This window comes from Alosa alosa, chromosome 19, assembly GCF_017589495.1.
Source record: "Alosa alosa isolate M-15738 ecotype Scorff River chromosome 19, AALO_Geno_1.1, whole genome shotgun sequence".
Classification (NCBI taxonomy): Eukaryota; Metazoa; Chordata; class Actinopteri; order Clupeiformes; family Clupeidae; genus Alosa; species Alosa alosa.
The window spans coordinates 17,918,100-17,931,409 of NC_063207.1; the positions used below are offsets into that span (position 1 = coordinate 17,918,100).

Genomic DNA, 13,310 nt, shown 5'->3' on the forward strand with positions numbered 1-13,310 from the left:
CCTCATGTCATTTTTGGTTCGGAGAGTCTGTGGAATAAACTGCTATGTCCTTCATCTGTCTGGCCGCCTGCTTCTTTTGACCTCCTCAAATGGCTCCTGTGACAGTCACTCTTTAACTTAGACATGCTGCTGCACATCTATACTGTACTCCAAGTCACTTGCCATTCTACATCTGCTTTCTTCTGCACATCAGCATGCTCTTCTGGTCACAGCACACTTATTTTATGTTTTTTTTTAGTTTATTTTAATATAAGTAAAAAGTTACTTTCTATTTAAAAGTTAAATTCTACTTGGATGCCTTTGATTAAGACGATTACATGTTTTGCACACAACTGCTTTTTTTCATAGGGAGGATCAAAAAGACATCTTACTTAAGCAGGTCTTCGTCAGGCTTCGAGTCTAGCCACCTCCCTTCCCCCGAGTCCCCCAGCCTCCCCCTTACCCACCTCAGCCTCATCCCTCCAGGGCAGGACCAGAGGCCCAACTCCCTCCCTCCCCGCACAGACACCATGCAGGGCTTGGTGGAGGACCACATGCTGGGAGCCCGCGCCCTCAGCCAGAGCTTGGACTCCATGGGCAGCCACGCCGCCCTAGGGTTCAGGAGGTGCTACCAGTCCCCCGAGGAGTTCCACCAGGAGAGAGAGCTCCAGGAAGAGCCGAGTGGCAGCACAGAGGAGCCGGATTCAAAAGGGCCGACTGAAGTGAAAAAGCTGGAACCTCCATCTCCATGTGAGGAAGAGGAACCCGAACAGCTGACTGCGCCATGTGCGTCTGAAGCAGTGAAGCCGGTCCTGTTGTCTCTGCCTGATGCGTGTGATGCAGTGGTGGCCTCACCATCTCCAGGGCCCTCTGCATCTGAACCTGAAGAACCAAGTCAGCCCACTGAACCATGTTCATCTGCACCAGCAGAAGAGTCTCTCCAGTCTACTGCTCATGTAGGGTCTGACAAGGAGGAGTCAACACATGGCAGTGCAGCTGTAGTATCCGAATCCGACACACTGCCCTCTGCAAACTGTGTCTCTGAGCCAGCAGAGCCATCACAGCCAAGTGTGTTTTGCTCTTCTAAACCAACACAAGCTAGTGCATCTCTTGCATGGGAAGCGGAAGAATCAACACGGTCAGCTGCAGCTTGTGCATCTCAAACAGATGAACCAACACATGATGGCACATCCCTTTCATGTGATGCTGAGCTGGCACATTCAATAGAGCCTTTTGAGTGTGAATCAACAGAAAGGATGCAGCCAAATGCTCCATCCTTACCAGAAACAACTCAGCCATCACAGCCTGCAGTCCCTTGTGCTGTGGAGCTGGTTGGGGAAGGGCAGCAGTCTGAGACACTGACAGACATGCCCCGTCCATCAGCAGTAAAAGAGCAGTCTTTGAGCAGTCGGCCCCACAATCCTCAGAGCCCTGTGACACCTGAGCAGGTGGATGTATCATCACCTGCCCAGGTCACCGTCTCCATGGAGGTCTGCCAGACTCGCATCACAGTCACACCACCATCCAAGAAACCTGCTGTCCAGAGGGGCACCAAGCCCCCGATTCCTGCTAAACCCAAAGACTATTTGCCCAGCAGCTGGAGCTCAATACAGCCACCAGCCAGGGACCATCAGCAGGTTCCTGCCGCTCACCTCACCACTGTCCATTCCAGTCCATCGGAGGATCCCACCACTGCTACCCAGAGCACCACCCTGAGCTCCGGGGCGTCTGAGAACCTCAACCCGGCCGTGAAACCGCCCCGCCCTCCTCGGCCACCCCGCACCCCTGAACCTCCAGCACACAGGAAGCTCCAAGGGGCAGGAAGGAAGGGCACGCAGGGCAACATGGGATACTTGGAGGCCCTCGTGGAGGAGAAGCTGGCAGTGGAGGGGATCTGCCTCTCTGAGGAGCCTTACTCTGACAAGGTACAGGGATATACAAAATGAAACAATGTTGCTTCATTTCATTTGATAGAAAATAATTTGCCGACCTTAACAACATTTATTTCCAAGCATGGAGATGTAAATTGGACTCAAGTAAATTGAATGAAAACAGTGAAGAATTGTTTACTATATTGTGAGCAGCAATTACATTACAAACATTACCAATACTATTATTAATCCTCACAGTGTTTATGGATGGTCTTCATTGTGGTCATGTTTGGTCTTCATTCCCTGCAGCACGGCCGTTGTGGGATCCCCCTCACTCTGGTCCAGAGGTATTCGGAGGAGCTCAGCGAGGCTCTGGGGGACATAGCCAGGGTCATGGAGCAGATCAGAGTCCAGCAGCTTCACAAGGAACACCGCATGGCTGTAAGAGACACTTCATATAGCCACCGCACTTTTCTTAACTGTGACTCTGATAAATGAATGTAAAAGAAGGGGGTCTCAAAAGAATGAGGCTGAAAGAGCTGCAGAACATGTTATTCTGCTACAGACTATAGCCACAAAGATTACGTGTTGTAAATTGAATGAGACAATAAGCCTGGATCAGTCAAACATTTAAGAAATGTCTCTTAGAGAGAGGGTTAGAGTGGTTTATAAATACAATTGTCTACTGCAGTTGGTATCTGTAAATCACGTTAGTGTCAGCTAAATGCATAAATACGACTAAATAAATCCAGATGAAAACGCCTTCTGAGATCATCTTGTTCCAGTTTGTGGTTGTAAGGGGCAGACACAGAGACAATATTTAGTGTTGAGTGTGATTATAGCTGTGAATGTTTGGTTAATGTGTCAGCCTGCATATAACAAGTCCCATGCCCACCCAGCAGAACTGAACCAGACCATTACCTCAGCTTCATGTTTTCACCCTGATTCTTTCAGCTGAACATCTCACATGTTTCTTTTATCAGCTCCTGATGAGTTTCTCTCCCCTGTCTCTTCCCTCCTCCAGATCCCATCCAAGGGGCTGTCCGTGGTGTGTCCCATGAAGTAGCTATCAGGATTCCCTGCTGCCTCTCGGGGTGTAGGCCTGAGAGTTCAGCACAGAGGCTCCCTTAACTGGATCCCTCTCACTCAAATAGACCTTTCAGTGATGCTGTGTTCACCTCGCTACCCAACAAATAACTGCCAGCATCCACACCACTGCCAGAATAATATAGTTCCTCCAGACTCAGAACTTCATGTATATGGCTCAATTAAGGCAGTGAGTAATGTCTATGAGATTATCTGAACATCTTTAAATCCTTCCTGCACATCTTCTTCCTGGTTATCGTCTGACCCCCATGGACGGCAGATATGGCCAGAGATGGATGTTTAGGCATTTTTTAAGTGAGATTATGGTCAGAATGGTCTCAAGTTGAACTGTTGATAAATACAGTTTGTGTTGACGATGTGAGGAGTTCCCCAGAAGACTGACTGATTTGCCCTGGCAGGGTGAGGGTAAAGAGGGTGCTCTTTAAGAGAAACATACTCTTCATTGAGATGACCGGTGCAAGCAAAGATGTGTTCTTGTTTCCAGTTAAGGACACTTTTTTTCCATAGCACTTGTGAAAGGAAGAATGCTTTCCCCATTGACAGTCAAGAGGAAGTGACGACTGAGTGTATGTTAATATTCGACACCTGACTAACCATGGAATAGAGCATTAAAATTCTTCTAAATCATTGAGAGACTTTTCATAAATGTTCAACATGTGTAAATGTTGCATATTTAACCACTGTATTTGTGCAGTTTTAGGAAGAGGTGGTATCAATTGCTGCATTTGTTTTAGAATGTGTTAGCCAAATTTGTAGTGTAGGCTATACCTTTTCCTTGACTGTCCAGTGTTTAAGTGACTGCAGACCATAATAAACCTGAATTGTATTTGATAGTAGCATACATGCCTTTTGTAGCTATCTGAGAGCCTACATGAATTCAACATCTATATGAAAAATATGGAAAAGAAATGTAGTTTCAAGATGTCCTACGTTACACAATCAGAATAGTTTAATAAATTAAAAAGATGCAGTCAAAACACAGATAATTTATTTTGTATACATCACACCAATACAAGTACTGATTGTTGTTAATGCATTATTTTGATCTACAGTTGTTTATAATTTAGCATCTCCATTTTTATGACCAATAGATGCTGTGTGATCTCTCAGTCTGAATCAAGTCATTTACAAATAAAAGCTATTATGAAGCATTGTCTAATTATTGTTTGTATAACCTTGCGTAACCTTTGGCTACAGATGGACTCTGATTTATTTTAATTTTTTAAGGCCAACGTTGTACCTGACCTTATATGACATTATACAGTAGCCTAGATCACACCTGTGACTTCTGAACAACCAGAAACGTTTGCCTCACAGCAACATCTGGTATGAAACATACCCATTTTTATTAACAAGATCAGGCGTAGGTAGGCGACACATGTTCAGTCGGCTTCAAAAGTCCTGAAGGCTCTTCTTGACAGAAGTCCAGGTGAGAACTCGCCTACTTCGCCAGAAGGTGTCTCCCTTTCTCCAGGCGAGTCAAAAGTTGTGCGCTTTGAGTCATCTGGTTTATCCACTGGGATTTGAAACTCGACACCGCCACATCGCTTTTGAATAGTGAATGATGAAGGAACTTTTCAGTTTCTCAAACCGAGAGCAACCGCTTACCGAGGTTGACCGTCAGGTTAGATGTCATTCAGTTTCGACGGACAGTAGGCCTAGGTGCGTTGATGTCGGCGAAACATCTCCGGCGCTTTCGAATGGGGACCATCACTGACTACGACTCCAAATGATTATGATATGATGAAGAATATAGGCAACAATCAAATTCATAAACATCAAGCAAACCACAACCGAGGGAAGAACAAGAGGGGTAACTGGCTGGCCGTTATTTTGTTCCGAATCTCACGGCGCGACTTCGGCTTCTGCTTGACAGCACTATTCGTGTTCTGTTTGGGTTCACTTGTTTGGCAACTAAACGGCGGTCCTCCAAACCTTCTCCAAGACATCCGCTATTATTTCGGTAAGAATAAACTTAATATTTATTTAATTTGATTAACTGCTCATAATTCTAGCCTATCTTTGTTATGAAACTTGCCAGCTCCAGTGGGCCGCGGTGCCCCCTTCGAAGTGACGAAATCACGTTTTATTGAATAAAGGGTCGTTTGTGTTGGGGACTGTAGGTACACGTAGCCTGTACGCGCAGAATATTTAATATTTTTAGCTCTGCACAGTAGACCACAAGTGGGCTACGAGGAAGAGTTTGGCTGTAAGCTACTAGCCTAGCACTTCAGAGATATGTTAGGCCACCACAAATAAGGTATTATGCACGACTTTCCGTTTTCTTCACCTGAGAAACGAGAGAAAAAGGTGGTGAGGGGGAATCAGACAAAAGTTTTCAGTGTTAAGCTCTTCATAAATTGTTGGCCCTTAACTCAGATAGTTTCCTAATTCATCAAATGACATAATAGACCAGCAAATATTTATTATTTTTAATAGTAGGCCTAGGTTAAAGAAAACAAGCATTGTGCAAGCATTGTGATTTGTATTAGATAACCTAGGTTATTAGCCTAGTAGTAGTCTACCAAGTAGGTCCAGTCGGCTGTTGCCTTCTTGCATTACCATCCACACAGAAAACTAAACATGATGTATCATAATGGAACTCTATATCTTGTCTACTAAAAAGTGATTATAACAATCTGTTTAGGAAGCTGATATTTTCCACAATTACCTCATAAATGCAAGGAGTGTCAGGTACAGATGGAACAGCACCACAGAGGAAACACTGTGTGGTTAGGAAAGCTGCCTAACTAATTTACAGCTAAACATAGACCTACTACCATTCAAAACAATCTTTTGATTTCAGTTCTAATTAATCCTGAGCCTAAGAAACAACATAATTTATACAATATATATTACAGTGGCCTACCATTGACCATGCAAAATGATTCAGGCCTTCTTTAGCCCAGAATGTAGAGATGTGCAGCATCACCACAGATCAGACTTGACATAAGGTGTTTCAACAGTCCCTCTCTTTCAACTGTGCTCAGTCTGCCCTGATCAACAGTAAAACCAAGTCTGTTCTTGTGAAGGATGAATTCCTCTCAGCTGAAGTTCAATGGGATCAGGGCAATCACAACAACTGAATTGCATTGAACACTTAAAACTCTAAGGTGCCATCAGTTTACACACACCTCCCAGCATGCGTTCTGAGTTTAGGTGTAAACAGCTGTGTATGTTCTGGACTCCCTGGTCAACCAGTGGCTTGAACTCACCAAACACATCTGGTTTCATCAAAGCACTACATCAGTTTGTCCCTAAATAACCTAGCCTGGGTTCTGTCCATGTCTGTGGCCCCTCATGGACAAACCCTTGGTCAACCTTAGCTGTCAGTAGCCTGAAGTACACACAAGACCTCTCCTAGTGACCACTACTGCACACTGCCTCTGTGTGTACTATATCACTGTAGGGAGAATCTGTTAAGCATTTAATTGAGTCCGTACTTGTTTCACAGAATGTGATGGTGGTGTTACTTGTAGCATGTTTGTGAATCATTTTGCATTACAGTTTGCCTTTTGAAGTACAAACACCATCTGCGTTGTGCACCACTAAAATCAGTTACTGATGTGTTGGTTCATTTAATTGGTATGTAATGGATTTTTTATGATCCTTTGAACAGAACAGAGTAGAAATGTGTACCAGTGAGTCATAATCACCCGATATGAACTCCATTCTTTTGACGGAGTCAGTGGAGCACCTGCAGTCTCCTTCCATTAGTGCGCTTAACACCAATAAAAAAACAGCACCAGATTTTGTATTCCATGTCAGATTCCATTCTTCTGCATAATTCACCCATAGCGGCCAGCCAAAGCATGTGGCGTGTAAACCAGATCAGAGCTCATTTCCTGTTGGTCTCGGGCAGTCTCCAGATAAAAAGTGAACTCTCTGTCTTCGGCCTCAGATCCAGTAATGATTTCATTTAGAGCTGTGCCTTCGGAAAAGTCTCCACTGACCCATGGAAAAATCCAGCCTGGCCGACAGGCTAGACCCCCAATCCCACCCCTTGTAGGAAAGCTGAATGATATTATATAATACAGCCACTCAGAGCAGAGAGCCCCCCTCACACACACTCAAACACGCACACACGCACACAAACACAAACACACTCACACACATCTGAACTCCCAACCGGCTTAAATCAGAATCATGAGGATTCATTCCTCTCAGATCCGCCACCCAAATATCTTACTTGTGAAAATCAACAAGTCGGTATTAAGGAACCACTGAGAGTCTTTGGCAAAACAACACTGCCTTCGCACTGTCCTCTGTCTAATGCCCTGCCCTGTCTGATATAGAGGGGTAGGGGTGAGTGAAGGCTGGAGCTCAGTGACCCCAGCATGGGTCTGCCCTGCGTGGGCTGTTGATGAAGGCAGGGCTTTAGGGTAAGCCCCCTCTCTACCTGCAGACTCTAGCCTGACAGAGGTGCTCTGTGGGGCCCCTAACCCTATGATGCATACCAGCCAGGGCACAGTGGAGAAAACTCTCTACAGTGAAGGTAAAAGGCCAGAAGTTCAGCTCAGGCAAGATCTCATGTGTTTATGAGAGCAAGATGTGCCAGGTTCTTTTTGAATTACCTCACACTGTTGAAATTATTAATAAAAACAGTCACACCTCTCAAAACAGTCACATTTTCAAACTCGCTAAATTGATGCATATATGACAGCACTTGTATGATAAAAAATATTAATTTGATTTCTTCAATTGATTGTTTGGTGACTCTTTTTTGTTTGTTTGTTTTTATTTGTCTTAGAAAACAAAGATAGATATTTTTTTAAGCAAGGTGAGGTGGATTCCTGAGCCTTGCTGACTACATTCCCAAGGCCACTGCTGGTTAATAATACTACACGGCTGGGTAGTCCTCCAAATTCTTCTTCCAGAGCCCTGGCCAGTACACATACAACTATTCTTTCAGTAGCTTAAGAGATAGGGATGATGTTATTATAATGCTATTTCAGGAGAAGCATTCTTAGTTGATATGGAATCTAGGTTTGTTTGGTCAGTCAGACACGGGAAAGATCAGAATGCTATCATCAGCATGGTGTTCTTTCCACACAAATGATTTTGAAACCAGTGGGCATCCCTGTGTAGTTTTTGGCTTTGTGTGGACAGAATAAACTTGTCTCCTGGTGAGGTGAAGGAAAGATCATATATTATGACTTTGTGGACTATATCTCAGCTTTTGTGCATCTCTGTGTCTACAACAAATTTCTCCCGCAGAGATATGAATAAAATGCTAATAACATTTGGAAATAGTTATGTTTGGTTTACGTCTTTGTGAGCCAGAACAAATGTTTTGCTTTGGTCGGTGCGTTGTGATGCGAGTCTCTTAAAAACACATTATGATGAGTCTCTGGGGTGGCTTGCAAGCATGAGATAACTGTCCACTCCTCCCTCACAGGACAATCAACGTTTACAGATGATCATGGACCCGTAGCCCCCAAAGTAAGTGCCTCATCACTCATATTATTTAAAAATAACATCGTTCTTCTCTGACTGGCTTTTTGCCGAACTCTCTTTGCACAATTCTGCAAATATCTTCCTGCTACACCACAAGGTCATATTGTCTTACTACAGACCTAACTTCACTACAGGTTGTTGTTTTTTTTTTGGCATGTTTATCAATTGATATCAGTCACTCCAGGGTTGCAGTGGATGCTTGGTTGCATGACTCATTTCTAACCTCTTCAGTATCGGTCCACTTCTGTGGACCAGTATCGCTTGACACCGTAGGCCCAGTGGCACTGTGATAATGGTGACCCTGGATCTGGTATCCAAGTGGCCTGTGCACCTTTCACCCTCATGGTCTTGTAACCCTATGATGGGTGTGTTGTATTGCAGGTGCTGCCGTTCCCCAGCAGGGTGGTGTACAACCGCGTGGGGAAGTGTGGCAGTCGCACCATCGTCCTGCTGCTGCGCATTCTGGCTGACCGCCACCAGTTCACTCTGGTCTCCTCAGACATCCACAACAAGACCAGACTGACCAAACATGAGCAGGTACACACATCAGTTCTAGCACAGTGGAATCCATTTTTTTATCCTATCTGAGGGATCTGAATCTGTTTCATAGTGGCACAGGCTAGCATAGACGGCAGGCACAGCTAGTGTCCTAGCTAATTCCCAAACTGGCTCATTCAGTCTGATCCCCTAATCCTCCTCAAGTGTAATTGGCTCATTCATTCTATCACTCTCCACCTCAAGCTGTTGTGTAGTGAGCGTTCTGGCACATGATGGCTGCTGGCCATCACCCAGGTTGGTGCTACACATTGGTGGTGGTATGTGGTTCTCCCTCCACTGTAAAGCTCTTTGAGTGCCTTGATAAGGGTCTATATAAATGCAAGTTGTTGTAGAAAGGTTTTGTATGTAAGACCATAAAAACAAAAAGGTTATCTGTCTTATTTCACATCTTCCATCATTCTGTGTGACTTTGAGGTGTAAGAGTGAGTATAACATGTCTGTAATATGTCTTTGGTTTGGTTTGGTTTTAGGCGACTCTCATGAGGAACATCACCGAGATACCACAGCCGTTCCTGTACACTCGACATGTACACTTTCTCAACTTCACCAGGTTATCCAGAGATTTTTCAATCATTGACAGCTCTTGAGGTTTTCTGTGACTGTCCTCTAAAATATTGATTTCATTTCCTTTAATCATGCTAAAGTTTAGACATTTGGTATTCTACAGGTATTGTATTGTAGTCTGCTTTGTTGACATTGGAGCTCACAACTAAATGCTCAGGCCTGTATTGTACAGGTTCAGGATAGATGAGCCGGTGTACATCAACATCATCAGAGACCCAATCAACCGCTTCCTGTCCAACTACTTTTTCCGGCGCTTTGGGGACTGGCGTGGCGAGGAGAACCACCTGGTGCGGACACCTGGGATGAAGGATGAGGAGAGATATCTGGTGAGTCTTCCCGGCCTCGCTGTCACACAACCGCACAAGGACCATCTAGATGGCCTAGAGAGTTTACTGACCAGTAGTTGTCTTTCCATCCCACTGTTCTACGTATATGCAGAGGCAGATAAACCCTAAGCTTTGCCTCCAGCACATTCATAGATTTTGTAGATGGCTTTTACAGGAGATGGGACATATGCCATCATTGTTAGTATTGGGTTAGTGGTGAAGTACTGTAAGATCAAAATGCTTCACTCCACAGTTGATTGCTCTTGCATCTCGGTTGCTTTTTTATTTTTAATTTAGCCGTGAGGATGAATGTAATCCCTGTTGCTCATGTCAGAAAATATTTCTATTATTATGTTTACTTGTTGGCTTCATTCAAATTGCTTGGAAATCTCTGAAAGCCATCACCACAAATGATCTGGTACTCTGACGACAAGGGGTTCCTGTGATGTTTCTCATATAGATGGTATTCATGTCCCAGGAGTCTTTTTCTGGAGCCTGCTTGTGTTTGCTTTGGGCAGGAAATAGTGCTGTGGCAGCTCCTGGGCTGAATGCCTCCATACATCACATGCTCAGCTGCTGCACCCCCTTGTGGTGATGTGTAGAATTACACAGCAAGCTCATGTTCATATATTATAATAGCAGTCTGCCTCAAGTATGCTATGTTTAGGCAAAGACAAGGCCTTTTGGACAAGACCAAGGGATTCTACATGCATATTGAACATTTTGCACCAGAAGAAGCATAAGGCAATGTAAGGCTAATGGGCCAACAATTCATTATGTAGAACCTGTGATGATTCCAATACGAAAGTCTGTTCAATTCAGCAGGTTTCAGCAACTCTAACAAGCATTAATTGAAACCTCTGTGCTAACACCGTCTCCATCTTTCCTGTCTCAGGACATCAACACCTGTATCCTGGAAAACTACCCCGAGTGCTCCAACCCCCGCCTCTTCTACATCATCCCGTACTTCTGTGGACAACATCCGCAATGCAGGTGAGACTCATACAAAAATCCTCCCCTAACACCTGACTCTCAGGTTAGTCAGGCATCGGCCCCTGTGTCTTCAGACCCCTCGCCAAGCTGTCTGAGACCTTTCCGTGCCAAAGTCCTCTCCACTGCCAGAGCCACCCTCAGCCAAAACTCATGAGTGGCGCCTTATATTTAGTGACTGTTAATTAGAAGGTCAATAAAAACGAATTTACCCCCGGAGATTTATCACCTGGGTGAGCCGAAGTTGTTTGAATTTATTTCGGTTGCTGGGGCATCTGAGGTGAGTGGAAGATTTGCGCCACGGCTTGCACTGCAGACAGTACTGTGAAATCAGCTCATCCACAGCAGCTTTTGTCCGACAGAAATACTTTTCATGGAGGCTCGAAACAGATTTTTACAGTGTAGCGTTTTACCAAGGTTTAACATATTATTGAGAAACATTAAATATTTACGCAATTCACAGGTTTTGGTTGTTCTGTAATAGATTCCCCTGCTTCTTGGATGGAAAAAAACATTGTGCCTTTGTTGCTTGTTGCTAGGGAGCCGAGCGAGTGGGCTCTGGAGAAGGCCAAGCAGAATGTTCTGGAACACTACCTGCTGGTGGGAGTCCTGGAGGAGCTGGAGGACGTGCTTCTGCTGCTGGAACGCCTCCTGCCGCACTTCTTCTTTGACGTGCTCAACATCTACAAGAGTCCTGGTGGGTCCTCCTCTCCAGTCCTACCCCACCCTCATCCCAGAGACTAAGAGCAGGATGTCTCAACATTTTTAAGAGTGTGTTTAAAAGTTGTGAAATCTGTGGAAATTTAACACACAGTTACCACAAAGTACTGATTTATTTAATGATTGCTCTATTACCTTTTCCTGTTTAGATAATATGGAAATTGACATTTCCAGAGAACGGTCTTAACTCTCCCTCACACACACATCTCTCTCTTTCTCTCCTCTCACCTTCTTGTCTCATCTCTAGAGTATAAGAAGCTGGGCAACCTGACAGGGACCGTTCGCAAGCACACTCCGAGCCTGGAGGCCCTGCAGGTGCTGTACCAGCGCATGGAGTACGAGTACATCTTTTACAACTTCATACGAGACCTGTTCCACCTCACCAAGAGGAAGATCGGACTGCGGTCTGGGCCACGACCCTCACGCCACCATTACAACCCTGCCCCCAGAGCACACGCAGACGAGCAGGACGATGACGATGCAGGACACAACTGAGATAAGCAGTCCAGAGGACCAATTCAAGAACCCTCGGACTAACCAATCAGACAATCAGAGGGAACCATTCAGACATACGGAAGAACACATTTTCAAATACACCAGACAACTTGTTCTTTGTTCTGCTGTTTTGGATGGGTTTGTTTTTGCAGACATGCTGGCCTTGTCATTAGTAATAATGCACTGCTTTGATTTCTGCCTTAGCTTGTTATCCAGTGACATCAGAATAGGGCCTTCACTAGGGAGAAAGAACAGAGGTCGTTCCAGCTGTAACTGGATGCTGAAACTGTTTACACTGTAGTCAGAATTCCTTCTCGAGTTCATCAGGGGATGAGGAAAATAGGGAAGAGCTGAAAAACAACATTTCCAGATGGTCTCCAAAACAGAACTGGCTTTTAGGTGAACAGGGCTAAATCTTTTAAAACCCTACTTTAGAAAAAACTTCTGTAGAGTTATTAACAGCAGTTGTCATTTAGCAGTTCAGAATGTCTTGTCTGTGGCTTGAATTAAAGGTTAATTGACCAAAATGAGGTAAATGTTTTTAAGTGACAGTATTATTATTAACTTATTATGAAGAGAAGGGGGGTAGAAAGGAGTCAGAAAAAAAGATGACTTTCCTGAAATAATTTTGCAACCATATGAACCCTTTTCACCTGTAAATATTCTGTCTCTCTGAAATCAATGGCACTGGTGAATGTGTTGCCTTCACTTTGTTTTGGTATCATGTCCCCTTTCTCCTCTACTTGCATGTCAGTACTGGAGGAGAGATGGGAGACTTACAATTCGCTCTTTGTTTCCCACTTTGGCTTTTGCCATGTGCAGTTGGATCTCTTAAATGAGTCATACATGTCTGGTCATTCATGTCAACTCCAACACAGGCTTACCATTGAATGCAGTAAGGAACGCCTGGATTTAATTGCTAACTGTGGCCAAAACCAATAGATCAGTCAGTGTTAATATATTGCAGGTAATCTTTCTGTCACCTTTCACATGAAAGGGGAAAAAACAGGGCAGCTGAAAGAGCAGCTTTGAGAAAACTGGTCATCAAATTGCTGTTGGAATTTATCCCGTAAAAGTATGATTTGTGTAAAATACAAATGTAAATTATTGATTTTCAGTTATTTTTCATATTTTCATATTGATAGGAAATTACATGTACAACTGGGGAATTGTGTTAGCAAATAGCAATGTGAACAAATAAATGTGATTTGCGTAGTTGAGGGTACAATGTGAAATAAAGAAA

General features: G+C 44.2%; 2 protein-coding genes across 2 annotated transcripts in view; both read left to right on the forward strand.

The window, feature by feature from the left end:
• sash1b (SAM and SH3 domain containing 1b) overlaps nucleotides 1–4,106 on the forward strand; it is an 83,027-nt gene extending 78,921 nt beyond the window's left edge. Inside the window, exons 17-19 of the mRNA XM_048228354.1 lie at nucleotides 349–1,904; nucleotides 2,160–2,291; nucleotides 2,875–4,106. Coding sequence (XP_048084311.1) covers nucleotides 349–1,904; nucleotides 2,160–2,291; nucleotides 2,875–2,916 — 1,730 coding nt within the window. The 3' untranslated portion in view covers nucleotides 2,917–4,106. The remainder of the gene's footprint in view (nucleotides 1–348; nucleotides 1,905–2,159; nucleotides 2,292–2,874) is intronic.
• A 240-nt stretch (nucleotides 4,107–4,346) lies between these two features.
• Nucleotides 4,347–13,310, forward strand: LOC125283843 (uronyl 2-sulfotransferase). Its single transcript, XM_048227308.1, has 8 exons — nucleotides 4,347–4,920; nucleotides 8,356–8,399; nucleotides 8,796–8,951; nucleotides 9,443–9,522; nucleotides 9,709–9,862; nucleotides 10,758–10,855; nucleotides 11,392–11,549; nucleotides 11,820–13,310. Exons 1-8 carry the CDS (start codon nucleotides 4,698–4,700, stop codon nucleotides 12,065–12,067), a joined length of 1,161 nt encoding a protein of 386 aa, XP_048083265.1. The 5' UTR covers nucleotides 4,347–4,697; the 3' UTR covers nucleotides 12,068–13,310.